The sequence below is a fragment of the Oncorhynchus clarkii genome, chromosome 17 (assembly GCF_045791955.1).
Source record: "Oncorhynchus clarkii lewisi isolate Uvic-CL-2024 chromosome 17, UVic_Ocla_1.0, whole genome shotgun sequence".
Lineage (NCBI taxonomy): Eukaryota > Metazoa > Chordata > Actinopteri > Salmoniformes > Salmonidae > Oncorhynchus > Oncorhynchus clarkii.
In genome coordinates this window covers 15,820,533-15,834,559 of record NC_092163.1, presented here as the reverse complement: position 1 = coordinate 15,834,559, position 14,027 = coordinate 15,820,533, and the positions used below count along the sequence as shown (strand labels likewise).

The 14,027-nt window shown below is 44.9% G+C and overlaps 1 protein-coding gene across 4 annotated transcripts in view; it reads left to right on the top strand.

Annotated features, from left to right (window-relative positions):
• The window catches only part of LOC139370324 (myosin-10-like), a 95,580-nt gene that overhangs the window by 74,392 nt on the left and 7,161 nt on the right, over positions 1-14,027 (top strand). For all 4 annotated transcript variants that reach the window (XM_071109727.1, XM_071109730.1, XM_071109729.1 and 1 more), the window contains 19 exons: positions 66-135; positions 317-477; positions 850-958; positions 1,987-2,118; positions 2,630-2,836; positions 3,085-3,222; positions 3,547-3,670; positions 4,176-4,347; positions 6,979-7,191; positions 7,470-7,614; positions 8,414-8,620; positions 8,754-8,858; positions 9,097-9,249; positions 10,422-10,670; positions 10,909-11,121; positions 11,534-11,746; positions 12,026-12,187; positions 12,923-13,140; positions 13,618-13,741. In XM_071109727.1, coding sequence (XP_070965828.1) covers positions 66-135; positions 317-477; positions 850-958; positions 1,987-2,118; positions 2,630-2,836; positions 3,085-3,222; positions 3,547-3,670; positions 4,176-4,347; positions 6,979-7,191; positions 7,470-7,614; positions 8,414-8,620; positions 8,754-8,858; positions 9,097-9,249; positions 10,422-10,670; positions 10,909-11,121; positions 11,534-11,746; positions 12,026-12,187; positions 12,923-13,140; positions 13,618-13,741 — 3,115 coding nt within the window. The remainder of the gene's footprint in view (positions 1-65; positions 136-316; positions 478-849; positions 959-1,986; positions 2,119-2,629; positions 2,837-3,084; positions 3,223-3,546; positions 3,671-4,175; positions 4,348-6,978; positions 7,192-7,469; positions 7,615-8,413; positions 8,621-8,753; positions 8,859-9,096; positions 9,250-10,421; positions 10,671-10,908; positions 11,122-11,533; positions 11,747-12,025; positions 12,188-12,922; positions 13,141-13,617; positions 13,742-14,027) is intronic.

Below are 14,027 nucleotides of genomic sequence, written 5' to 3'. Positions count from 1 at the left end.
CACTTACAGTGATCTCTGGGTATATGCCAGTGTGTTAACTCCTAATACTTCTCTATTTATCCCAGGTACGAGATCCTGACCCCTAATGCCATCCCCAAGGGCTTCATGGACGGGAAACAGGCCTGCGAAAGGATGGTAAAGGACTTCCAATGTTATCTATTAACTAACACAATGAGCAAAAGTGTTGAAACTTATGAAAATATGAGTTGTGTCATTGCACCACCCTGTTTAAAATGACACAATTAACAAACAAAAAATATCTGATTTGCATGCTGACTTTTCTCATTTACTCGTATTCTCCTGTGTATTGTAACAGATCCGAGCGTTGGAACTGGACCCCAACCTGTTCCGTATCGGCCAGAGTAAGATCTTCTTCAGGACCGGAGTCCTGGCCCACCTGGAGGAGGAGAGAGACCTGAAGATCACTGACATCATCATCTACTTCCAGTCTGTCTGCCGCGGCTACCTGGCACGCAAGTGAGTCATTAGGGTTAATGATGGATTCAGAACTTAATTCATATTTATATAGCCAGACCTTCCAGACTTCCAGACTTCAAATCACTTTACATAGTAAGTACCATGACTCAGCAGCCCCACTGTCTCTCCCCTATCACTCAGTCAAGTAGGTTTAAATGTCCACCTCATTACTGAGGCATGTTCATGCCCTTTGATTTCAATGCAACTCACAAAAACGACGGCATAAGTACAGATAAGTTATGATGTTGCTAAAACGGTATAAAGTCAAAATGACACTGTGTGCGTTATGGTTTGGGATACAGCTGTGGCCAAGTTAAGTAGTGAAAGTAAAGCTGTATGGGATATCAGTCTCTTAATTATGCATCTCCTCAGGGCGTTTGCTAAGAAGCAGCAGCAGCTGAGTGCTCTGAAGGTCCTCCAGAGGAACTGTGCTGCCTACCTCAAGCTGCGCCACTGGCAGTGGTGGAGACTCTTCACCAAGGTGAGTGGGGGTTTTACTGATGGAGCGTGCCGTGAGACCACATCTACACCCTCTGTTAACAGGATGCATATGGCCATTTCTCTACACCTTATCCTATTCCTTTCTTCCATTCCTCCCTCCCCTGACCTTGATGGGACCCTCCTTGAAAGATTAGTGGAATCTGTGTGGGTAGCTGGACAGGTAGGATGACTGACAGTGAAGGTGAACAGGTGGTCACGTGTCAGGTGACAGAGGAATGGATGAGACTGAGGCAGGAATTCCTTTAACCATAAAGTGGTATATTTACTGAGTAGTCTGTGCTGCATCACAAAGGAAACAAATAACATGTATCCAATCAAATTCATAATCAAAGATCAAATCATATCATTCATTATTAACATAATTTAGGGAATTCAACAGTCCAGTTCATTAAGAAGTCAATAGTAATAATCCGGGAGTCATTTAGGCTCGTAACTATTTATCATCAATTATGAAAGAATACAAACAGTGAATGGTTATACAATCTACCCATTATCAAAGTCAATCAGTTAGCAAACAATGACGTTTCTCATTTCACTCTTTCAATTGTCTTCATGTGTACATATATAATTAATTTCAATACATATGAACCATATCGATTGCATAATTGGCCTATGAGGATCCGTAGGGCCGTGATCATTGACAATTCACATTACACAATATGTTTGAAGCGTGCGCTCCAAGCCGCGCTCCGCTGTAATAACTATTAAGAGTAACTGAATGGCCCACTCTCCCGATCGCCACAGATAATTCAGATGAAAGGTAAGAGTCGGTGGATTTACGTGGATTCATGGACGCACAGAACTTCTGGGTCAGATGGAGTTAAGGAAGCGAAAGCAGCGAGATCAGGCGATGGCAATTTCCTCCTTTTATGGAGTTGAGATCTGTCAGACATTTCCACCTGACCTAATTAAAGCGCCCCTGGCCCAGCTGAGTAAATGGCAATGAATTAAAGGATTATCCCACCAACTCCATGGGCCTTTTCTACACTCCTCCTGTTTCCCTTCCAGGTGAAGCCTCTGCTCCAGGTGACCCGGCAGGAGGAGGAGATGCAGGCCAAAGATGAGGAGCTGGTCAAGGTGAAGGAGAGGCAGAGCAAGGTGGAGGGAGAGCTGGTGGATATGGAGAGGAAACACCAACAGGTGAGCTACTACCTGGAGCCCGTACCTGAACCCAATGCCATGGTTCCATACCTCAGTCTAGCTATTCTTCTGAAATATGCACTGCTGGAGATAAAACAACATAACACAACTTGCTCCAGCCGTTGTGAATGTTGTTGGCTTCCATAGTTCATGCAGTGTAGTAGATGTCCAGCCACTAGGTTTGAAGGTTGAGTAGTATACTCTTAGAAAAAAGGCTTCCAAAGGGGTTCTGCTGTTGTCCCCATAGGAGAACCATTTTTCGTTCCAAGTAGAACTATTTTGGGTTCCATGTAGAACCCTCTGTGGATAGGGTTCTAAAGGGCTCTACCTGGAACCAAAAGGGGTTCTTCAAAGGGTTCTCCTATGGGGACAAACAAAGATCCCTTTTCGGTTCGAGATAGCACCTTTTTTATAGGCTTGAGGAGGTTTGACCTTTCAACATTCGAATCAAATAACATCTAGAAAAGAAGCGTAGGTAAACTTTGCTCTCTATCCTCTGTGTCCCCCACAGCTCCTAGAGGAGAAGAACATCCTTGCAGAGCAGTTGCAGGCGGAGACGGAGCTGTTTGCCGAGGCGGAGGAGATGAGGGCCCGCCTGGCCGCTAAGAAGCAGGAGCTGGAGGAGATCCTCCACGACCTGGAGTCCAGAGTAGAGGAGGAGGAGGAGAGGAACCAGAGCATGCAGAATGAGAAGAAGAAGATGCAGACCCACATCCAGGTCGGAGAGAGACGCATATATGCACATATGGATGCAGCATGGACACCTGCGCTCACACACACACACACACACACACACACACACACACACACACACACACCATCAGTTCATGAGTTAATGTTGGTTTAGATGGAATTCATTCAAACTAAAACTATTGATAACTTCAGCATTGCAGTACATATTCTTGTGCTGAAGATACTGAGTGTCTCTGTTGGTTGAACATATGTATGTCCATTGTCTATCCATAGGATCTAGAGGAGCAGTTAGATGAGGAGGAGGCAGCCAGGCAGAAGCTGCAGCTGGAGAAGGTGACGGCCGAGGCCAAGATCAAGAAGATGGAGGAGGACATTCTACTGCTGGAGGACCAGAACTCCAAGTTCCTCAAGGTCAGACAAGAATGCACACTTAAGCCTGATTTACACCTTCTGCTTCCAAACCGTCCGCTAGGTCCCCTCGAACAAAACGTAATATCGAGTGTCCGATATGATTGATTGAAGCAGAAGGCATAAATTAGGTATTAGACCTGTATAGAACCCTAAAGGGTACAGGGAATAGTAGAGATTTTTAAAATGATCTTAATCTGATACAAATTATTTATTACAAGATGCCATGAAGGAAAGCTAAAGAACCACATGAGGCTCTGGAGCCACACGTTGCAGACCCCTGTTGTAGAAAACTGTAGAGAGGTTTAACATCTCTCCACCCAACAGGAGAAGAAGCTGCTGGACGACCGTGTCGCCGAGATGACCTCCCAGCTGACAGAGGAGGAGGAGAAGGCCAAGAACCTGGGCAAGGTCAAGAACAAGCAGGAGGTGATGATGGTCGACCTGGAAGGTAAAGGCTTCACGTGGCTCTTCCTCAATTGGTCTCCTCGATTCCTTGCTCTCTTTCTTCCTCGCTCTCTTTCTCTACCTTCATTGGAGGAGAAGGTCCAAGGTCCTTCCCATCAGGCATTCTTCTCCAAAGCATTTTGATGATGCAAGGAATCGAGGAAAGTTGTAGAATTTACTGTAACTCCCTCAACATGGCAGACGTTCAACTGCATATAATAACATTAAGATGAGACTACAGACTAGATAAGATGAAGACTTCTCTGGTAATGTGATTCTGCGTATGCATAGGAATTCCATTTCAGTTCGGACACCACAATGACTTAATGGCTTACCAAGCTGAAGAATCTGGTTACTTCTGCTTAAGTGGAATGTTGGAGTGGATACTTTTGATTGCTGGGCCTACATCTATTTTCATCGTTTGGCTGACCCCGCTGCCCTTCCACCTTGTGTGTCTGTCTGCGTACGTGTGTCTATGTGTGTGTATGTGTGTGTGTGTGTGTCATCAGAGCGCCTGAAGAAGGAGGAGAAGACTCGTCAGGAGCTGGAGAAGGCCAAGAGGAAGCTAGACGCTGAGACCTCGGACCTCCAGGACCAGATAGCTGAGCTGCAGGCCCAGATAGAGGAGCTCAAGATCCAGCTGGCCAAGAAGGAGGAGGAGCTACAGGCTGCTCTGTCCAGGTGAGATACTCGTCTCCAGCCCCAAAATGGATTCTCAATAACGAAACAAGAAAATGTTTTGAAACGGTGAAATCGAATGAAATGGAGGATGCACTATGTGAAAGCTACCTGGATCAATAAGCTTTGCCCACCATGCAGGCCGGTACCGCGCATGTTGCCTGTTCCTATGGCAACCTGCCCGACCACCACTGTGGTCCAGTAAACCATACCGGCTAGATCTGCACCCACACATATACTCCCACTTTCATCGCCTGTCCCCATAGCAACAGTCCACTCTACAGGGCCCAAGCAGTTGAGACCCGGCAGGCACACACGCATTAAATAATACCACAGTTTACTAAAGAATACTACAGTACTTACTATAGAATTCTGTAGTATACAGTAGAATAGTATACTACACACTGTAGAATCCCTCAATCGTGTGTAGTACTTAGTATAGAATTGTGTTGTATACTGTAGAATACTATACTACACACTGTAGAATCCCTCAATCATGTATAGTACTTACTATAGAATGTTGTAGTATACTATAGTAAATACTACAGTATGCTACAGACCACAAAAACACTACAGTAATGACTGTAGTATATACACAGATTAGCAGGTGTTGTAGCAGGTGCAGCGAAATGCTTACGTTACTAGTTTCAACAGTGCAGTAGATTGTAAATACTACAGTAAAGTCCGCAAAAACACTACAGTGAATACAATATTATTTAACCACAGTATACCACAGTATTTTTTCATGTGGGCAAATACCCTCATGTTGGCTTTGAACTCAATATGTAAAAGCAGCCACACAGTCCAGCTGCTTAGTTGTTCAGTGGCATCGGTTCACACTAAACTTAACTAATGCCTTCCTTAGTGCAGTGCGTGCTGCTATGCTGGCTATCACCCTCACTAGAGACATAGCACACACGCACACTCCGAGGCAGATGGATAGAGATGGATGATATGCCCCATCCAAGTCTCTCACTGCATTTCCCAACGGAAAGGAAAAGGAATCTCAGCTTGGGCATGGCAGCCATGACGGATCGTCTCGCACCTCAGAGGGATTTGATCACGGAATCTGTTTGCGCTTCACAGACGCTTATTTTGAATAGCTTCTGAACAGGACTGCCGGACTCAAGGAAAACATGACCAGGCTTGGCTTGAAAAAGACCTGTCTCTTGGAAGAAGGAGAAAGAGTGTCAACTTGCATCCAAGTATTACCTCGATTGTTCATTTAACATTCTTTGTAATCCGAAGCCAATTTAGACCTAATTTAGTGGAAAATATTAATGAGCAACACATTTGGTGTCACGTTCAATTAAGTCCCTTTTGATTAGGGAAACTGAGACCACATACTAATGAGCTCCTCCTCTGGCTGCAACAGAGGTCATTGGCATGAAGGTGAAGTCCAATCATTTAGATGTGGCGAATTCAGGTGGTGACTGTAGCGAATTCAGATGTAGACAGTGGCGAATTCAGGTGTAGACAGTGGCCAATTCAGGTGTAGACAGTGGCCAATTCAGGTGTAGACACTGGTGAATTCAGGTGTAGACTGTAGGCCAATGGAAGACAGTCTCCCCTAAATGACCTTCTGAAATCATCACTTGGTCATAGGCTAGTTGATTAAACCGTTACTTAGGCTACAGTATTCCAGTTGGAATTGTATGACTGTTTATAATTGTAGGGCTATTGAATTACCATAGTTTGGACAGTTGCTATTTGACTATAATGTCTCATTAGTAGCTATATTATTATTCATGGCTTCATCAGTGTAATACCTAATTGGACATGGAGTCATTATTTGGTCCTGGCAAAGGCACAGGCCTCTTCAGAAGCTCTAACGCAGGAATGTCTAAGGAATGCAGGCAAGGCTCAGGAGTCAAATGAAAGTTTATTGGTTGCGTACACAGATTAGCAGGTGTTATAGCAGGTGCAGTGAAATGTTTATGTTACTGGCTCCAACAGTGTAGCAGAATGTCTCTCAAACACAATACACATACACAAATAATGAAAATTCAAATCAAGAAATGACAGAATGAGTCTAATTAGCAATCCAGGGGTAGATATATTAGAGTGAGTATGTGTCAGAATCCATAATAATAATAATAATAATAGTAGTTTAATCTTGCCTGACTGCCAGCAACAACACATATTCAATCTCATTATGGCCTCACTCGCAATGGTATTTCTACTGACAGAGAAAGGCACAGACAGACACGGTCAAGAAACTCACTGCTCGGACACACACACAAACACACACACACGGCAGACTGACTAACACACACGGGTACTCATGAGCTCACTCGCTGTAAGGTCGATCACACTGCCACCCTGTGTTCACTGGGATTTTGTCACCACGCTGCAGTCTCACTTGCTAGGGCCTGTATGATTTTGAAATGATCAGCCATTTTGGGAGATTTAGAGAATGTGCAGTGATTTCATGTAGCAGTTTTGTGTGCCATGGTTTTACCCATCTCTGGTACTATAGAAGCACTGCTCAGATGAACGCCCCACAACATGATTTCTCACCTCTTCATTGAAATGGAATGTATCCTGACAATAGCTAGCTAATCTAACGATTTCTATGTTGTTGTTTGGAATTGATTTTGGAATTGATTGGTTGTGTGTGTGTGTGTGTACCAGGGGTGATGAAGAGGTGGCCCAGAAGAACAACGCTCTGAAAGCTGTGCGGGAGCTGCAGGCCCAGCTGTCAGAGCTGCAGGAGGACCTGGAGTCAGAGAAGGTGTCCAGGAACAAGGCGGAGAAAGTCAAGAGGGACCTCAGTGAGGAGCTGGAGGCTCTGAAGACTGAGCTGGAGGACACTCTGGATACCACCGCTGCCCAGCAGGAGCTCAGGTACTGGGACACTGCTTGTCAGATGTACTGCTCTCTGCTGCGCTGATACGCTTATATGTTTACTGTAGTCCCAATGTGTTTATTCGGTGCTTTTAGAAAAGGATAAAGAGCCGATGTAGGGTCGCACTGAAAAAGTGGCACTGTCATAGTTTGGCAAAGTACCTGCGTGTGTATCTGCATGAGGGCTATGGAGAGACACAGCACCTCAGGGAGGTGTAAAGGTTTAAGGGTCTACCTTCCTTCCTAACCCCTCTCTCCTCTCCTTTCTCTCCTCTCAGGACCAAGCGAGAGCAGGAGGTGGCTGAGCTGAAGAAGGCCATCGACGAGGAGACCAAAAACCACGAGTCTCAGGTCCTGGAGATGAGACAGAGACACTCCACCGCCCTGGAGGAGCTGTCTGAGAATTTGGAGCAGGCCAAGAGGGTGGGTCTATAATCAGAGACAATGCACCTGTCAATCATCTAGTAACATATCATTCATTACATGCTTAGCAGGCCTAGAGGCTAGGTCCACCATCAGACATGACACCTGCCAACCATAACGTCGTTATACAATAGTAACACCACATGTTTAGCAGGTCAAGAGGGTGGATCTCCTCCAACGATGTATATAAAGCCTGGATTGCTGATGATATGTATTGGCCATTGAGAGGCTTTGAAGCCACCGGTCGGCCATATTGACACTCCCCAGTAGGAGAAGTCCTCCATAGGAATGAATGGAATTCTACAGTATTTAAATGAAATGTTTCAAGGACATAATGACATGTATTTAAGTAAGTTGTCATGGGGACAGTAGCATTAGTAATCTCTAAAAAGTATAGTGTTTTTATATTTGATTTTCATTAAAAAATATATTTATCTCACAATAAAATGTAAACGTATGCATTAAGGTGTTTATAATACACGTGGCAAAAACGAATGTAGACATTTAATAAATGCATTTCTTTAGCTTCCAAACTATTTTTTTTACACTCCCAAGATATAGGCACGGTGGCTTCAACACAGCACCCCCTATCAGTCATCTAATGTATATATAAATCATTGGTCGCTACCTGAGAAAATAGACTTGTCAACATAACGTCATCTATATCAGTAGTAACACTACACTATCCCTTCTTTGCTAAGCTGGCCAAGAGGACGGGCCTACCCAACATACCCTGTGTAAAATTCTCTCATCTCCCCAATGTATACCACAACCCCTCTCTCTCCTCTTTCCGCTGCAGTTCAAGTCCAACCTGGAGAAGAACAAGTGTACCCTGGAGAGTGACAACAAGGAGCTGGTGAGCGAGGTGAAGGGGCTTCAGCAGGCCAAGACAGAGTCAGAACACAAGAGGAAGAAGATGGATGCTCAGCTGCAGGAGTTCCTGGCCCGAGCCACCGAGGGAGAGAGGGCCAAAGTGGAACTGGCCGACCGCACACACAAACTGCAGGTTAGAGGCCAAGTCAACGGACCGCGCTGTCTGTCGTTGTCACTATGTGTTGGAAGTCAATTGGTTTCTCAAAATGGGAGTGAATATGCTTTCATGTGACTATGAAGAGATATTTATAGACCTTTGTCTGTAGACGGAGCTGGACACTGTCTCCGCCCTGCTGGAGGACGCTGAGAAGAAGGGAATCAAGCTGGCCAAGGATTCAGCCGGCCTGGAGAGTGCGTTACAGGACACACAGGTGAGCAGAGACTCCTTATACGTCATTACATGCTCTAATAGTTGAAATCGAAGTTGGAGGTATTGTAATGTGCTATGTCCTTTGATGACGCTTCATTATTGGAGACACTTGTAGCTAATGCCAATCGGCTGTATAAACAGCATATCACTGTCTCCATCCAACGAGTCTCATTGTAAGTGATGTTTCACTACCGTTGGGTCTTTGCGTCTTTTGTGTGTGTGTGTGTGCGTGCGTGTAGGAGCTGCTCCAGGAGGAGACTCGTCAGAAGCTGAACCTGAGCTCTCGTATCCGTCAGCTGGAGGAGGACAAGAGCACCCTGCAGGAGCAGCAGGAGGAGGACGAGGAGGCCCGCAGGAACCTGGAGAAACAACTGGCCACGCTACAGGCTCAGGTTTGGACCCCACTGTTATTCTTAATGTTTCACTGCCAATAGGACAGGGTTTTCCAGCTGTGAACACCCACCATTTACTACAGGTTGTGGTAGCTAAATTCCTTACTCACGAAATAGGTATTGGGTATAAGTTGAATACAGTGTTGGGGAGAAGTAAACTACATGTAGTTCTACTAGTAATCTAACTACATTTTGCAGTAGCTTGGTGGTAGTTGAACTAAATTCAAATCTAGGTAGTGTTGTCAGTAGTTAGGCAATACATGTTTTTATTTTTCAGCATCAGACCTGCCTAATTCTCTCTTGGAACATCGTTTTTGTTTAATAGGCTAAATAACACATTCTGTTAACATATGACCCTAAAGTGATCTATTCTTGCTATTTGTAGTGTACGACATATCGGATTTACATATCATTTTTCATGAAGTAGTTTGGAAGTAGTTGTCATGGAAGTTACCACCAGGGACACCTGAAGTCAATTTTAAATGAATCATTCTTTATTAAATGGATAGGTTGACTGGATAGGTCACAGTCAAACTAAAGTACCGGTCTGAAGTGAGCTCTGGCGGGGCAGTCCCGTTAGATCTCTTATATACAGCTTACACAGACAAGTTATATTTGCATGATTTAGCTTATTCATTATTCATAATGAATTCATCATTAACGTTTAATTCATGCATGTGACAGACCAGTACCTCATGAGGCTTCTTCTCTCCAAGCTGAGACCTTGAAACTGAGATATCTCTTTCCGTTCTCAAAATAATGTTCTGGGCGTACTGCCAAATTGCAGATACTGGTCGTGAGGGTTCCTCCCGGGCACGATCAGTCACTTGCATGAACCCAGTCGAATTGTTTATTAGAAAAGCACAAACATAAAATGTTCCTTCACACATTGAACTACTTTTTTAAAGTCACTTTAGTTAAGTAAACTGATATTTTTCCTAAGAGTAGCTTTAGTGTAGTTTAACTTATTTCACTGTGAAGTAATTGCTATCTTGGTAAAATACATAGTAGCTTCCCCAACACTAAGATGATGTAATGTGGTTTTTCAAAAAAAGACCACTGTCATTTTCTGTATATCAAATGCTCACTCACAAAGCTGTGAACATTATTTCCTCATGTAAGAACCACAGAAAAACAACAACAACCTGAAAACCCTTGTCTTCTCTATCTAGCTGTTTGAGTCGAGGAAGAAGCTGGATGAGGACTTGGGGACCCTGGAGTCTCTGGAGGAGGTGAAGAGGAAGCTGCAGAAGGACATGGAGCTGACCAGCCAGCGGCTGGAGGAGAAAGCCTCCGCCTTCGACAAGATGGAGAAGACCAAGACCCGCCTGCAGCAGGAGCTGGACGACCTCATGGTGGACCTGGACCACCAGAGGACCATCGTCTCCAACCTGGAGAAGAAGCAGAAGAAGTTTGACCAGGTATCTTATCATCTCCATTTGTCTCTATCCTTTCCTCTATCTTGCTTCCTTTTCTCCCTCCTCTCACCTTTACTTATCTCCTTTCCCCCTCCGCAAAATAAAAGTAGACCTGCCATTAATTAAGGAATGGCTGTTTTTGTGATTTCTTGATTCCAATGATTGCCTTCGTTAACATTAACTTACCAGTAAGACATTGCTTGCCATCCTTCTTCATCACTATCTTCTCCCTCTATATTAGCTCCTGGCTGAAGAGAAGACCATCTCTGCCCGCTATGCTGAGGAGCGTGACAAGGCCGAGGCTGAGGCCAGGGAGAAGGAGACTAAGGCTCTGTCTATGGCCCGGGCTCTGGACGAGGCCCTGGAGGCCAAGGAGGAGTTTGAGAGGCTCAACAAGCAGCTGAGGACTGAGATGGAGGACCTGATGAGCTCAAAGGACGACGTGGGCAAGAGCGTACGTAGTTTAAACCCCCCGTACAGGAGCTGAAGGTTCATAAATACCTTATACAACCCAGTCCTAAGCCTTGACTTGGCTAGGCTCATCCAATGAGGATTGATAGAACCAAAATGTACAGGTTTTGGTATGTTTCTTCCAATATGGCCACCAATCCACACACCACAGAATGACTGAGAATCCCTGTGTTACAGGAGCTGGTGGTGGTTCCTAAACGTTGTTGGAGACCTTACACACATGAAGCCTTCTGTAAATTACTTCATTTTGAAAGAACGCTGTCTACCCACCATAGAATGTTGCTTTGAGTGAAAGTTTGTTTGACTAATCCTATGGGATGGCTTTCTTATGACAGTTTTCGACCCAGAAAAGAGATGTTGCTGCTAACAGTCTCTCCACGTCCCCCTGTGTGTAGGTCCATGAGCTGGAGAAGTCGAAGCGCACCCTGGAGCAGCAGGTGGAGGAGATGAGGACCCAGCTGGAGGAGCTGGAGGACGAGCTGCAGGCCACGGAGGACGGCAAGCTACGTCTGGAGGTCAACATGCAGGCCATGAAGGCCCAGTTCGACAGGGACCTGCAGGCCAGAGACGAACAGAACGAGGAGAAGAAGAGGACGCTGGTCAAACAGGTACAGAGATGAGCAGAGAGGACCCTGTTTAGGGAGTAACAGTCAGATTTCTAATAGAAACTCGGGTGATTTAGCCTGGCCAACAGTTCGGAAGAAAATAATCACCATATCATTATATGGTCAAAAACGTATGGACTCGTTGTGTACTTCCCATCCATCTTCACCCTAACCGTTATTGCATCCGAGCAAGCTAGAACCCAAACTAGGTTTCATCACTTACTTGGTGTTTTCATCCCTCTCTGTAATATCTTGTTGTCTGACCCCTGACCCCTTCCACAGGTTCGTGAGATGGAGGCAGAGCTGGAGGATGAGAGGAAGCAGAGAGCCCTGGCCGTGGCAGCTAAAAAGAAGCTGGAGATGGACCTCAAGGACCTGGAGGGGCAAATAGAAGCATCCAACAAGGCCAGAGATGAAGCCATCAAACAGCTCAGAAAACTACAGGTGAGACTTCATACAGGATTTGTGTTTGCTTGTTCATTCTCAAGTTGTGTTGATCTATTATGTAGATTTATAAATATTGAATCTTCCAACCAGGAATTCTGGGAATATTGGGAAAGTTAGCAGAATTTTGCAATCCTACAATGTCGATATATTTTGCCTGATTAATTAAGAACTCCTAGTTGTTTGATCTCTGATAATCAGCAATATTATTTCTTACACCTGTATCCTTTTATCATTAAAATGGACTGGTAGCCCCTGCAGGTATGGTATCTGTGCCTGTCTGTCCACTGTGTAGTCAGCTTTAATGTATCTTAGATTAGAATATGTCCAGGACTACCAACGTCTGTATTTAGATGACATCCCTGATGCTGTAAACTCTAGTTGTCCAAGTTGGTCTCATTTGTAGCTTCCCCGCTGGCCTTACACTATTATATTCAGTACAGCTACGGGGTTGGGGTCGGTTCTATTTCAATTCGGGAAGAAAAACTGAATTTGTAACATTTTCTCGTAGGCTGCATTTTATACAGGCAGCCCAATTATGGGCAACAGATTAATCTGATTGGTTAAAAGACCAATTAGTGGCAAACAATATCAGAATTGGGCTGCCTGTGTAAATGCTGCCATAGAGGAGTATTGAATAAAATCTAATTTGAAATGGAGTTGACCCCTAACTAACCCTGTAGAGTTGCCCCAGAACGTTGGTCTCACTCTTTGCCTCGCTGCTGCCCCCTGCAGGCCCAGATGAAGGACTACCAGAGGGAGCTGGAGGAGGCCAGAGCATCCCGTGATGAGATCTTTGCACAGTCTAAAGAGAACGAGAAGAAACTAAAGGGCCTGGAAGCTGAGATCCTACAGCTGCAGGAGGACCTGGCGGCTTCAGAGAGGGCCCGTAGACACGCTGAGCAGGAGAGAGACGAGCTGGCCGACGAGATCTCAAATAGCGCCTCTGGAAAGTGAGTCGCTACATAGCTGATTAATGATCAAATTCAAACATGATATTTTACAGATTTAATGGTGCAACATGCAGAAATCACTGGTTGCTAATTTCAGGTTCTGTGACAAAACAAACAATGTATCGTGTGTAGAGAATCATTGTACCATCTAAACCGCTATGAAATATATTTTCAATAACCCAAAATGTTGTATTTTCAGCAGTTTGAAGCTGGTGTACAAAACTGAAAGTAAAAGACGCACAAACGAAACTTAAGAACGGCAAGCATATGAATAGCGCGTGTAGAACAGATCTACCGCTTCTTAGACTTGCTTTCAATGAGAATGACAGATCTATAACTCACATTTCTATCTGAATTTGGTCAGGTCACCCAAAAAGTTACATACCAGCTTTAAGTGGACCAGCAGCCTCCCCCCCTGATTTCTCTACTGCGTTCTGTACCAACCACATCACCGAATCAATCACTTGTTTGTGTCAGGTCGGCCCTGCTAGATGAGAAGAGGAGGCTGGAGGCCCGCATCTCGCAGCTGGAGGAGGAACTAGAGGAGGAACAGAGCAACATGGAGCTGCTCAACGACCGCTTCCGCAAGACCACCATGCAGGTACAGTACAACTCTCACATTGTCAAACACGTACACAGCTCATGAAGGTACAGAACAGGTAAAACTCTCCTTAAACCGGCATTGTCTCTAGACGTTTTGAGGAGGAGATCGGACAAGAGGAAAGTCATTTTGAGATTCACTCATACACAGAGATGATTCCTGGACCATTCTATGGCCTGGAGAGTAGTCTATAATGAACTGCACTAACAAGTAGCACACCAGACTACTTCCTGGGACCCACAACTAACGGCTTTATATAGAGATGGACAAAGAGTGACCCTCTTTC